Source organism: Symsagittifera roscoffensis, chromosome 4 (assembly GCF_963678635.1).
Source record: "Symsagittifera roscoffensis chromosome 4, txSymRosc1.1, whole genome shotgun sequence".
NCBI classification, from domain to species: Eukaryota; Metazoa; Xenacoelomorpha; order Acoela; family Convolutidae; genus Symsagittifera; species Symsagittifera roscoffensis.
Genome location: NC_087065.1, coordinates 37,528,777 through 37,541,930, shown reverse-complemented (window position 1 = coordinate 37,541,930; position 13,154 = coordinate 37,528,777). Strand labels below are relative to the sequence as shown.

The following is a 13,154-nucleotide window of genomic DNA, read 5'->3' as shown; positions in this document are numbered from 1 at the left end:
AACTCGGGCCCAAAATTTCACTCCAAAAATTGGTAATTTTGGCTTTTCTTAGCTAATCAAAATTACGCCAAAAAACCCAGTCGATCACAGACATAATTATATCAAAGTTAGCCCCTCACATAGCGCAACAAACTTTAAGAAGAGCATATTCCCCAAAACATTGAATAAGTTTATTTATTTTTGTTTGATCGACAAAAAAGGTCATTTTTACTATATAAAACACCAGTGTTTTATTTTAAAACAATTTTTAAACGGTTAGCAACTTTTTTTTTGGATAATTTACCTTTCTCAAAGTTTGTTGGGCTACGTGAGGGGCTAACTTTGATTTAATTATTAATTATGTCTGTGATCGACTGGGTAGTTTTGGCGTAACTTCTGATTAACTAAGAAAAGCCAAACTGACCCTTTTTTGGGGTAAAATTTTGGGCCCAAAATTACACCATTTTAATTCTGCCAAAATTCTAAGCAAGTTTTGTCTTCATGAGTTTTCACCTAAACTCAAACCAATTTGAGAAAAATGCGTTTTAGATTAAGTTTAGCGCAATTTGTCGGGTTAATTTAAATCAGCACTGTAAGATATATCACGCGAAGCAATGTGACAGTTTGTTTGAGCTAGATAGACTTGTGTGGGAAGAAAACACCTGAATCCAAAGTTCCTCCTTGCCTTCGGAAGTCGGAACAATGATCAAACCTTACATACAAAGGATGTACGGAGACTTAGAACTTCACTTCATCACCTTCCAACTCAAATTTTGGTAAGAGTTACTGCTCAGCATAATTTATGAATATAATGAAAATTTTGGTTAATTTATTCATTTCTACGTCATCGCTATAAATTTTCCGAAAACAAACAATCTTCCTCTTATCTGAATAAAGCTAACTTGCCTGAATTTTTTTCAAGATTTCTTTTCTTACCAACGAGGAATCCTTCTCTATTTGTTGGTACAATGAAGGAAAATTCAACTCAGTCACAAGTAACTAGTAGTATAATAAAGCTTTCAAAACACAATTAGGGCCATTATTGTAATAACAGAACGACGAAAATAAGGACACAATGAGAGGCAGCAGCGTTGGATTGTAAGTTTAATCAAATTTGATCTGAATTCGAATGGTGGCTTTAAGTGGTTTAAAGAGACGAGAAAGGACAATTTGGTCAGATAGCCTCAAGGGAGATTCGAATCATATCACTTCATCGCTAGTTCAAAGCATTTTTGGAAAGCCATTACAGCCGCGTAACATGCAATGACACGAGCCAAATGCACCTTATCTAGTGCTAGAGTTCACTTAGTTTTATTGAGTAGAGCACAAATTTATTGGAAAAGATAACGCAAACAAGAACCCGCAATTTAAGGACAAGACACCGCAATTTAAAGACAAAAAAATCTGCTTTTCATGGAAGATTACATTTAGAAATACAGTAAGATAGAGAAAATTAGTTATTTTGAATCACAAATTTCAATGTCAATTTGGTTACCCTGCCTGTGTAGTATTTTAACTTAATCAGTGCACTCTTGTTCATTTGGTCAACTTAGCTGCTGATAGGCCTAAGTGTGGTGTTCAAACTTTCCATTAATATAATTCCAAGGCGGTCTGTTGCTTAAGCTTAGGAGGTTACCATGAGCTAATACTGTCAATGGATTTCAATTCAACTCGAAACATGTGACAGAATTGTACCGAAACAGTAAAAACATCAGATATAATCCATTCCTGGTAAAAGATTGCCCTCAAAACAAAGCAAACGCCAACACTTGAGTAAAAATCACAAGACTAAGAATCGTTAAGACTGTGAAAAACAACAATCCCTGTAAATTTAGGGACATAGAATGTCAAATTTAGGGTGGTATTTCATCGATTTTTGATAGAGTCGATATTTCTTCAAAGCCAGGAGAGCTTCGCAAATATGAATGGGTAGGGATAAAACATATTCACCTGTGATTGGGATTTGTTTATCGAATAAATATAGAGACAGACCAAAACATTGCATGCATTTGCCTTGCGAAGGGGGGCATTTGCAGAACGGACATGCCTAGAGCGCAGGATAAACAATGGGTACAGTACAACTTTAGCTATATTCCCCAACGGGGATAAAAAAATATTAGATATCTCTGCTCGTCTAGATTTGCGAAAACCCGCAGCTATTTTCATTTAGCTGCTCCGCTTCGACTTGAAGTTTATCAGAGAATAATTGCAAACATTGGCCGCTATTCCTTACCATATCTAAGATAGCGGATATTACAAAGCAAATCAATATAAAGACAGGGGAGATAGTTCAATTCAACCAATACAAACAAAAAAAAATTTGAAGCCATGACGGAAAATTACGACTGGAGAATAACGAAGCATCTTTAACTTTCTTTTTTTTATATATATATATATATATATAGTAAAGAACATTTACAACCCTCCATGAGCAAAAAGCAAACTAACCACCACCAATTCCTCTAACTCAATGTGCAGTCGATTTAAACTGAACCCAAAACATTATCAGTCAGATTTCAAAAATGTAAATTCAAAGCACAAAGATTTTGGTGTAATAAAAAAACTTTGAACTGCGATATAAGATAAGTAGTCAGGGGCGGATCTATGATTTTCTCGATGGGGGGGGGGGCGGATTTTCAAAAATTTTGTCGACCCTTTTTAGGTCGACCAAATTGATTTTCCAAGCTCTCCCACAGCACTAAAAAGACTCTGTTTTGGCCAAAAAACAGGACAAAACGGGTGTTTTTAGGCGCACTATCCCCCCTCCCCTAAATCCGCCCTGAATGTATTTCAAAGTTTCGTTTTAGAAATAAAGATTAAAAAGTTAAAAGTTTTCAAACCAAATCGTTTGACGTTTAATTTTTTTTTCCAATCATTTTTTCACAGAGATGTTATTAATAAATTTAATATAAATCATAGCATACCTTCCGCGGATGAGGTTCTCGGAGAAAAGTTGCTGCACCACTTGTGTGATGTTGGCCGCATTCACTTTGTTCACCAGCCCATGGATGCTCTTTTTCAACAAGTCCCAAGAAAGTCGTTGATACGCCTCACTGTACATTAAAAAATCAAGTGAGGTTTTTATAGATTACAAAAAGTTTTCAGCTTTTTATAACAAAAAAAAATGCTAAATTGAAGCTAAAAACATTTAAATATCTATCAAAGAGCGCCAACTGGGGGGGGGGGGGGAGTGTGGGGTGGCAGAAAAAAAGGAAATGCAAAAAGCGTACTCAGGGGCGGATCTAGAATTTGCTCGAGGGGGGCGGATTTTCAAAAATTTTCTCGACCTTTTTTTAGGTCGACCATATTGATTTTGCGAGCTCTCCCAAAGCGGTAAAAAGACTCTGTTTTGGCCAAATTTTCTGCACCACAGGCAAAACTTTGAAAAAAAAACAGGCCAAAAAAGCGTTTTTAGACTTTACTGAAAAATTTTGACCAATTACAGGGTTCCTAATTACACGTTTTTTAATTAAAATTTTGAAAAACCATGAAATTTTGTGACGTTCTTTGAAAAAATTTAAAATGAACTACAAATTCCAAATCTCGGAAACTAAAAGCATTTAAGCAGTCGCATTTGGCCGCAAGATTTGCAACTCCTGAGAATACTCTAACAGTACCCAACTACAGCGTTGGGAAATTCAAATTTTAAAAAACTTCAAACCTAAGTTTTAAAAAAAAAAGTTAAATAAAAAAACAGACAAAACGTCATATCTGGAAAAATAACAAGATTTGCGCACAATTTTTGAAGGCAAGATTCGCAACCCCTGAGAACCTGAGAATACTGCAATTTTTAAGACCTCCAATTTTTCGCAACCCTTGGGAACTTCCAATTTTTAAGAAAAAAATTAAGGTTAGTTTTCTAAAATTTTTTGAAAAAATCACAAAACCGTAAAATTTGAAAAACTACAAGATTTTCTGTAGTCAGAATTGGAGGCAAAGATCGCAACTCCTGAGAGTGTCCTGACAGAGCCTCACTTTAAAGATGTGAACTTCGAATTTTCTGAAATTTTTTTTATATCTAAGTTATTTGAAAAATTTTGAAAAAATCCTAAGAAACGTCATATTTCGAAAACTGCAACAATTTCAGCAGTCATAATCAGAGGCAAGATTCGCAACCCCTGAGAGTACCCTCACAAATTCCATCGACAGGATTTAGCTCTTCAAAGTTTTGGAATTTGTTCAAACCTAAGTTTTTTGAAAACTTTTGAAAAACGTCAGATCTCGAAAATTACAAGGATTTGAGCAATCATATTTGGAGAAAAAATCGCAACTCCTGAGAGTACCCTGACAGAGCACTACTTTAGAGATGGGAACGACAAGTTTGAAAAATTTTTATACTAAATTCTTTGAAAAATTTTGAAAAACCATAAAAAAAGGCATATCTCGAAAACTACAACGATTTCAGCAGTCATACGCAGAGGCAAGATTTGCAAATCCTGAGATTACCATCACAGTTTCCAACAATAGTATTGAGATCTTCAAATTTTGGAATTTTTTAAAATCTTATTTTTTTTTGAAAATTTTGAAAAAATCATAAAAAACGTCGTGTCTCGAAAACTACAAGGATTTGAGCAGTCATATTTGGAGGCAAGATTCGCAGCTCCTAAGAGTACCCTGACAGCACCCAAATTCAGGTTAAGAACTTATAACTTTTTTAAAAAAATTAAATTGAATTGCCTTTTCTCGTCAAATAAAAGGATTTGTTGATTCATATATGGAGGCCAGAATCGCAACACCTAGGAAAACCCTGACAGCATCGCACTATTCGGTTGCTAACTTCAAGCTTGGTGAAATAAACACTGAATTTCACTTGGAAAATCGAAAAAGAATCTTAATCATTGCAATATACGATATAGTTTAAACGTGCAAAAATCCTTTTTGTTAAGCCTGCAAAAACCATACATTGAAAAACTTAAACATGGCGATATAGTGAAGAACGCATTTAAATATATAATAGATAGACTAAATAGAAAATCGAAAAAATCAAACCAGTGTTACTTCCGCACAACGAAACGAAGGTTTACATTTTTGATAGAGTTTCAATGAACGGAAACACAAAAATATGCCTACAAAGAAAATCAAATTCATCAAAAAACATATATCTCTAAAACGCGTTGAATTTCAAGGATCTTTGTTGTTTGGCCCTTTGCTGATAAACGTAATCTGCAAGACATTATAAAATTCAAATCGGCACTATAAAAGTTGTGTACGTGTTTTTTTACGCCATTGAAACTTCAGTTGTTAGCGAGCGTACTTTGCTTTCAATTTGCAAATGAATTTCAAGTTAACTAGCGTGTAACGCACCTCCGGTGATTCGAAATTTTAAAAACTCAAAAAAGCCACTTATATTAGAAATTAGATCTGCATCCTTCGAGTATACTCTAACAGCATCCAATTACAGGGTTCCTAATTACACGTTTTTTAATTAAAATTTTGAAAAACCATGAAATTTTGTGACGTTCTTTGAAAAAATTTAAAATGAACTACAAATTCCAAATCTCGGAAACTAAAAGCATTTAAGCAGTCGCATTTGGCCGCAAGATTTGCAACTCCTGAGAATACTCTAACAGTACCCAACTACAGCGTTGGGAAATTCAAATTTTAAAAAACTTCAAACCTAAGTTTTAAAAAAAAAAGTTAAATAAAAAAACAGACAAAACGTCATATCTGGAAAAATAACAAGATTTGCGCACAATTTTTGAAGGCAAGATTCGCAACCCCTGAGAACCTGAGAATACTGCAATTTTTAAGACCTCCAATTTTTCGCAACCCTTGGGAACTTCCAATTTTTAAGAAAAAAATTAAGGTTAGTTTTCTAAAATTTTTTGAAAAAATCACAAAACCGTAAAATTTGAAAAACTACAAGATTTTCTGTAGTCAGAATTGGAGGCAAAGATCGCAACTCCTGAGAGTGTCCTGACAGAGCCTCACTTTAAAGATGTGAACTTCGAATTTTCTGAAATTTTTTTTATATCTAAGTTATTTGAAAAATTTTGAAAAAATCCTAAGAAACGTCATATTTCGAAAACTGCAACAATTTCAGCAGTCATAATCAGAGGCAAGATTCGCAACCCCTGAGAGTACCCTCACAAATTCCATCGACAGGATTTAGCTCTTCAAAGTTTTGGAATTTGTTCAAACCTAAGTTTTTTGAAAACTTTTGAAAAACGTCAGATCTCGAAAATTACAAGGATTTGAGCAATCATATTTGGAGAAAAAATCGCAACTCCTGAGAGTACCCTGACAGAGCACTACTTTAGAGATGGGAACGACAAGTTTGAAAAATTTTTATACTAAATTCTTTGAAAAATTTTGAAAAACCATAAAAAAAGGCATATCTCGAAAACTACAAGGATTTCAGCAGTCATACGCAGAGGCAAGATTTGCAAATCCTGAGATTACCATCACAGTTTCCAACAATAGTATTGAGATCTTCAAATTTTGGAATTTTTTAAAATCTTATTTTTTTTTGAAAATTTTGAAAAAATCATAAAAAACGTCGTGTCTCGAAAACTACAAGGATTTGAGCAGTCATATTTGGAGGCAAGATTCGCAGCTCCTAAGAGTACCCTGACAGCACCCAACTTCAGGTTAAGAACTTATAACTTTTTTAAAAAAATTAAATTGAATTGCCTTTTCTCGTCAAATAAAAGGATTTGTTGATTCATATATGGAGGCCAGAATCGCAACACCTAGGAAAACCCTGACAGCATCGCACTATTCGGTTGCTAACTTCAAGCTTGGTGAAATAAACACTGAATTTCACTTGGAAAATCGAAAAAGAATCTTAATCATTGCAATATACGATACAGTTTAAACGTGCAAAAATCCTTTTTGTTAAGCCTGCAAAAACCATACATTGAAAAACTTAAACATGGCGATATAGTGAAGAACGCATTTAAATATATAATAGATAGACTAAATAGAAAATCGAAAAAATCAAACCGGTTTTACTTCCGCACAACGAAACGAAGGTTTACATTTTTGATAGAGTTTCAATGAACGGAAACACAAAAATATGCCTACAAAGAAAATCAAATTCATCAAAAAACATATATCTCTAAAACGCGTTGAATTTCAAGGATCTTTGTTGTTTGGCCCTTTGCTGATAAACGTAATCTGCAAGACATTATAAAATTCAAATCGGCACTATAAAAGTTGTGTACGTGTTTTTTTACGCCATTGAAACTTCAGTTGTTAGCGAGCGTACTTTGCTTTCAATTTGCAAATGAATTTCAAGTTAACTAGCGTGTAACGCACCTCCGGTGATTCGAAATTTTAAAAACTCAAAAAAGCCACTTATATTAGAAATTAGATCTGCATCCTTCGAGTATACTCTAACAGCATCGAATTACAGGGTTCCTAATTACACGTTTTTTAATTAAAATTTTGAAAAACCATGAAATTTTGTGACGTTCTTTGAAAAAATTTAAAATGAACTACAAATTCCAAATCTCGGAAACTAAAAGCATTTAAGCAGTCGCATTTGGCCGCAAGATTTGCAACTCCTGAGAATACTCTAACAGTACCCAACTACAGCGTTGGGAAATTCAAATTTTAAAAAACTTCAAACCTAAGTTTTAAAAAAAAAAGTTAAATAAAAAAAAACAGACAAAACGTCATATCTGGAAAAATAACAAGATTTGCGCACAATTTTTGAAGGCAAGATTCGCAACCCCTGAGAACCTGAGAATACTGCAATTTTTAAGACCTCCAATTTTTCGCAACCCTTGGGAACTTCCAATTTTTAAGAAAAAAATTAAGGTTAGTTTTCTAAAATTTTTTGAAAAAATCACAAAACCGTAAAATTTGAAAAACTACAAGATTTTCTGTAGTCAGAATTGGAGGCACAGATCGCAACTCCTGAGAGTGTCCTGACAGAGCCTCACTTTAAAGATGTGAACTTCGAATTTTCTGAAATTTTTTTTATATCTAAGTTATTTGAAAAATTTTGAAAAAATCCTAAGAAACGTCATATTTCGAAAACTGCAACAATTTCAGCAGTCATAATCAGAGGCAAGATTCGCAACCCCTGAGAGTACCCTCACAAATTCCATCGACAGGATTTAGCTCTTCAAAGTTTTGGAATTTGTTCAAACCTAAGTTTTTTGAAAACTTTTGAAAAACGTCAGATCTCGAAAATTACAAGGATTTGAGCAATCATATTTGGAGAAAAAATCGCAACTCCTGAGAGTACCCTGACAGAGCACTAATTTAGAGATGGGAACGACAAGTTTGAAAAATTTTTATACTAAATTCTTTGAAAAATTTTGAAAAACCATAAAAAAAGGCATATCTCGAAAACTACAAGGATTTCAGCAGTCATACGCAGAGGCAAGATTTGCAAATCCTGAGATTACCATCACAGTTTCCAACAATAGTATTGAGATCTTCAAATTTTGGAATTTTTTAAAATCTTATTTTTTTTTGAAAATTTTGAAAAAATCATAAAAAACGTCGTGTCTCGAAAACTACAAGGATTTGAGCAGTCATATTTGGAGGCAAGATTCGCAGCTCCTAAGAGTACCCTGACAGCACCCAACTTCAGGTTAAGAACTTATAACTTTTTTAAAAAAATTAAATTGAATTGCCTTTTCTCGTCAAATAAAAGGATTTGTTGATTCATATATGGAGGCCAGAATCGCAACACCTAGGAAAACCCTGACAGCATCGCACTATTCGGTTGCTAACTTCAAGCTTGGTGAAATAAACACTGAATTTCACTTGGAAAATCGAAAAAGAATCTTAATCATTGCAATATACGATATAGTTTAAACGTGCAAAAATCCTTTTTGTTAAGCCTGCAAAAACCATACATTGAAAAACTTAAACATGGCGATATAGTGAAGAACGCATTTAAATATATAATAGATAGACTAAATAGAAAATCGAAAAAATCAAACCGGTGTTACTTCCGCACAACGAAACGAAGGTTTACATTTTTGATAGAGTTTCAATGAACGGAAACACAAAAATATGCCTACAAAGAAAATCAAATTCATCAAAAAACATATATCTCTAAAACGCGTTGAATTTCAAGGATCTTTGTTGTTTGGCCCTTTGCTGATAAACGTAATCTGCAAGACATTATAAAATTCAAATCGGCACTATAAAAGTTGTGTACGTGTTTTTTTACGCCATTGAAACTTCAGTTGTTAGCGAGCGTACTTTGCTTTCAATTTGCAAATGAATTTCAAGTTAACTAGCGTGTAACGCACCTCCGGTGATTCGAAATTTTAAAAACTCAAAAAAGCCACTTATATTAGAAATTAGATCTGCATCCTTCGAGTATACTCTAACAGCATCCAATTACAGGGTTCCTAATTACACGTTTTTTAATTAAAATTTTGAAAAACCATGAAATTTTGTGACGTTCTTTGAAAAAATTTAAAATGAACTACAAATTCCAAATCTCGGAAACTAAAAGCATTTAAGCAGTCGCATTTGGCCGCAAGATTTGCAACTCCTGAGAATACTCTTACAGTACCCAACTACAGCGTTGGGAAATTCAAATTTTAAAAAACTTCAAACCTAAGTTTTAAAAAAAAAAGTTAAATAAAAAAAACAGACAAAACGTCATATCTGGAAAAATAACAAGATTTGCGCACAATTTTTGAAGGCAAGATTCGCAACCCCTGAGAACCTGAGAATACTGCAATTTTTAAGACCTCCAATTTTTCGCAACTCTTGGGAACTTCCAATTTTTAAGAAAAAAATTAAGGTTAGTTTTCTAAAATTTTTTGAAAAAATCACAAAACCGTAAAATTTGAAAAACTACAAGATTTTCTGTAGTCAGAATTGGAGGCAAAGATCGCAACTCCTGAGAGTGTCCTGACAGAGCCTCACTTTAAAGATGTGAACTTCGAATTTTCTGAAATTTTTTTTATATCTAAGTTATTTGAAAAATTTTGAAAAAATCCTAAGAAACGTCATATTTCGAAAACTGCAACAATTTCAGCAGTCATAATCAGAGGCAAGATTCGCAACCCCTGAGAGTACCCTCACAAATTCCATCGACAGGATTTAGCTCTTCAAAGTTTTGGAATTTGTTCAAACCTAAGTTTTTTGAAAACTTTTGAAAAACGTCAGATCTCGAAAATTACAAGGATTTGAGCAATCATATTTGGAGAAAAAATCGCAACTCCTGAGAGTACCCTGACAGAGCACTACTTTAGAGATGGGAACGACAAGTTTGAAAAATTTTTATAATAAATTCTTTGAAAAATTTTGAAAAACCATAAAAAAAGGCATATCTCGAAAACTACAAGGATTTCAGCAGTCATACGCAGAGGCAAGATTTGCAAATCCTGAGATTACCATCACAGTTTCCAACAATAGTATTGAGATCTTCAAATTTTGGAATTTTTTAAAATCTTATTTTTTTTGAAAATTTTGAAAAAAATCATAAAAAACGTCGTGTCTCGAAAACTACAAGGATTTGAGCAGTCATATTTGGAGGCAAGATTCGCAGCTCCTAAGAGTACCCTGACAGCACCCAACTTCAGGTTAAGAACTTATAACTTTTTTAAAAAAATTAAATTGAATTGCCTTTTCTCGTCAAATAAAAGGATTTGTTGATTCATATATGGAGGCCAGAATCGCAACACCTAGGAAAACCCTGACAGCATCGCACTATTCGGTTGCTAACTTCAAGCTTGGTGAAATAAACACTGAATTTCACTTGGAAAATCGAAAAAGAATCTTAATCATTGCAATATACGATATAGTTTAAACGTGCAAAAATCCTTTTTGTTAAGCCTGCAAAAACCATACATTGAAAAACTTAAACATGGCGATATAGTGAAGAACGCATTTAAATATATAATAGATAGACTAAATAGAAAATCGAAAAAATCAAACCGGTGTTACTTCCGCACAACGAAACGAAGGTTTACATTTTTGATAGAGTTTCAATGAACGGAAACACAAAAATATGCCTACAAAGAAAATCAAATTCATCAAAAAACATATATCTCTAAAACGCGTTGAATTTCAAGGATCTTTGTTGTTTGGCCCTTTGCTGATAAACGTAATCTGCAAGACATTATAAAATTCAAATCGGCACTATAAAAGTTGTGTACGTGTTTTTTTACGCCATTGAAACTTCAGTTGTTAGCGAGCGTACTTTGCTTTCAATTTGCAAATGAATTTCAAGTTAACTAGCGTGTAACGCACCTCCGGTGATTCGAAATTTTAAAGACTCAAAAAAGCCACTTATATTAGAAATTAGATCTGCATCCTTCGAGTATACTCTAACAGCATCGAATTACAGGGTTCCTAATTACACGTTTTTTAATTAAAATTTTGAAAAACCATGAAATTTTGTGACGTTCTTTGAAAAAATTTAAAATGAACTACAAATTCCAAATCTCGGAAACTAAAAGCATTTAAGCAGTCGCATTTGGCCGCAAGATTTGCAACTCCTGAGAATACTCTAACAGTACCCAACTACAGCGTTGGGAAATTCAAATTTTAAAAAACTTCAAACCTAAGTTTTAAAAAAAAAAGTTAAATAAAAAAAACAGACAAAACGTCATATCTGGAAAAATAACAAGATTTGCGCACAATTTTTGAAGGCAAGATTCGCAACCCCTGAGAACCTGAGAATACTGCAATTTTTAAGACCTCCAATTTTTCGCAACCCTTGGGAACTTCCAATTTTTAAGAAAAAAATTAAGGTTAGTTTTCTAAAATTTTTTGAAAAAATCACAAAACCGTAAAATTTGAAAAACTACAAGATTTTCTGTAGTCAGAATTGGAGGCAAAGATCGCAACTCCTGAGAGTGTCCTGACAGAGCCTCACTTTAAAGATGTGAACTTCGAATTTTCTGAAATTTTTTTTATATCTAAGTTATTTGAAAAATTTTGAAAAAATCCTAAGAAACGTCATATTTCGAAAACTGCAACAATTTCAGCAGTCATAATCAGAGGCAAGATTCGCAACCCCTGAGAGTACCCTCACAAATTCCATCGACAGGATTTAGCTCTTCAAAGTTTTGGAATTTGTTCAAACCTAAGTTTTTTGAAAACTTTTGAAAAACGTCAGATCTCGAAAATTACAAGGATTTGAGCAATCATATTTGGAGAAAAAATCGCAACTCCTGAGAGTACCCTGACAGAGCACTACTTTAGAGATGGGAACGACAAGTTTGAAAAATTTTTATAATAAATTCTTTGAAAAATTTTGAAAAACCATAAAAAAAGGCATATCTCGAAAACTACAAGGATTTCAGCAGTCATACGCAGAGGCAAGATTTGCAAATCCTGAGATTACCATCACAGTTTCCAACAATAGTATTGAGATCTTCAAATTTTGGAATTTTTTAAAATCTTATTTTTTTTGAAAATTTTGAAAAAAATCATAAAAAACGTCGTGTCTCGAAAACTACAAGGATTTGAGCAGTCATATTTGGAGGCAAGATTCGCAGCTCCTAAGAGTACCCTGACAGCACCCAACTTCAGGTTAAGAACTTATAACTTTTTTAAAAAAATTAAATTGAATTGCCTTTTCTCGTCAAATAAAAGGATTTGTTGATTCATATATGGAGGCCAGAATCGCAACACCTAGGAAAACCCTGACAGCATCGCACTATTCGGTTGCTAACTTCAAGCTTGGTGAAATAAACACTGAATTTCACTTGGAAAATCGAAAAAGAATCTTAATCATTGCAATATACGATATAGTTTAAACGTGCAAAAATCCTTTTTGTTAAGCCTGCAAAAACCATACATTGAAAAACTTAAACATGGCGATATAGTGAAGAACGCATTTAAATATATAATAGATAGACTAAATAGAAAATCGAAAAAATCAAACCGGTGTTACTTCCGCACAACGAAACGAAGGTTTACATTTTTGATAGAATTTCAATGAACGGAAACACAAAAATATGCCTACATAGAAAATCAAATTCATAACGTAGCTCGGAAGGAAACATAGAATTTGAATCTAAGAGGAATCAATTCCTAAAAAACCTGTATTATTAAAACCAACTACCTTTCAGAAATTCAAACTTGAATCATTATTTGTAACACCCTAAATTGAATTAATTCACAGCGCTCAAATAAGTTGCTCGCTAAAGGGTTGAGCATCATAGATAAATTCGTTTAAAAAAAGCATAGATTTGTCCAGCATATTGACGAACGGCTCTTTTCCACTCCCCCACTCCACATTT

General features: G+C 33.4%; 2 protein-coding genes across 3 annotated transcripts in view; both read right to left on the bottom strand.

The window, feature by feature from the left end:
- LOC134843621 (kinesin heavy chain-like) overlaps positions 1 to 13,154 on the bottom strand; it is a 405,881-nt gene that overhangs the window by 60,995 nt on the left and 331,732 nt on the right. The gene's annotated exons all lie outside the window — the stretch shown is intronic.
- The window catches only part of LOC134843819 (pre-mRNA-splicing factor CWC22 homolog), a 45,645-nt gene that overhangs the window by 25,724 nt on the left and 6,767 nt on the right, over positions 1 to 13,154 (bottom strand). The window contains exon 2 of the mRNA XM_063860106.1: positions 2,904 to 3,032. Coding sequence (XP_063716176.1) covers positions 2,904 to 3,032 — 129 coding nt within the window. The remainder of the gene's footprint in view (positions 1 to 2,903; positions 3,033 to 13,154) is intronic.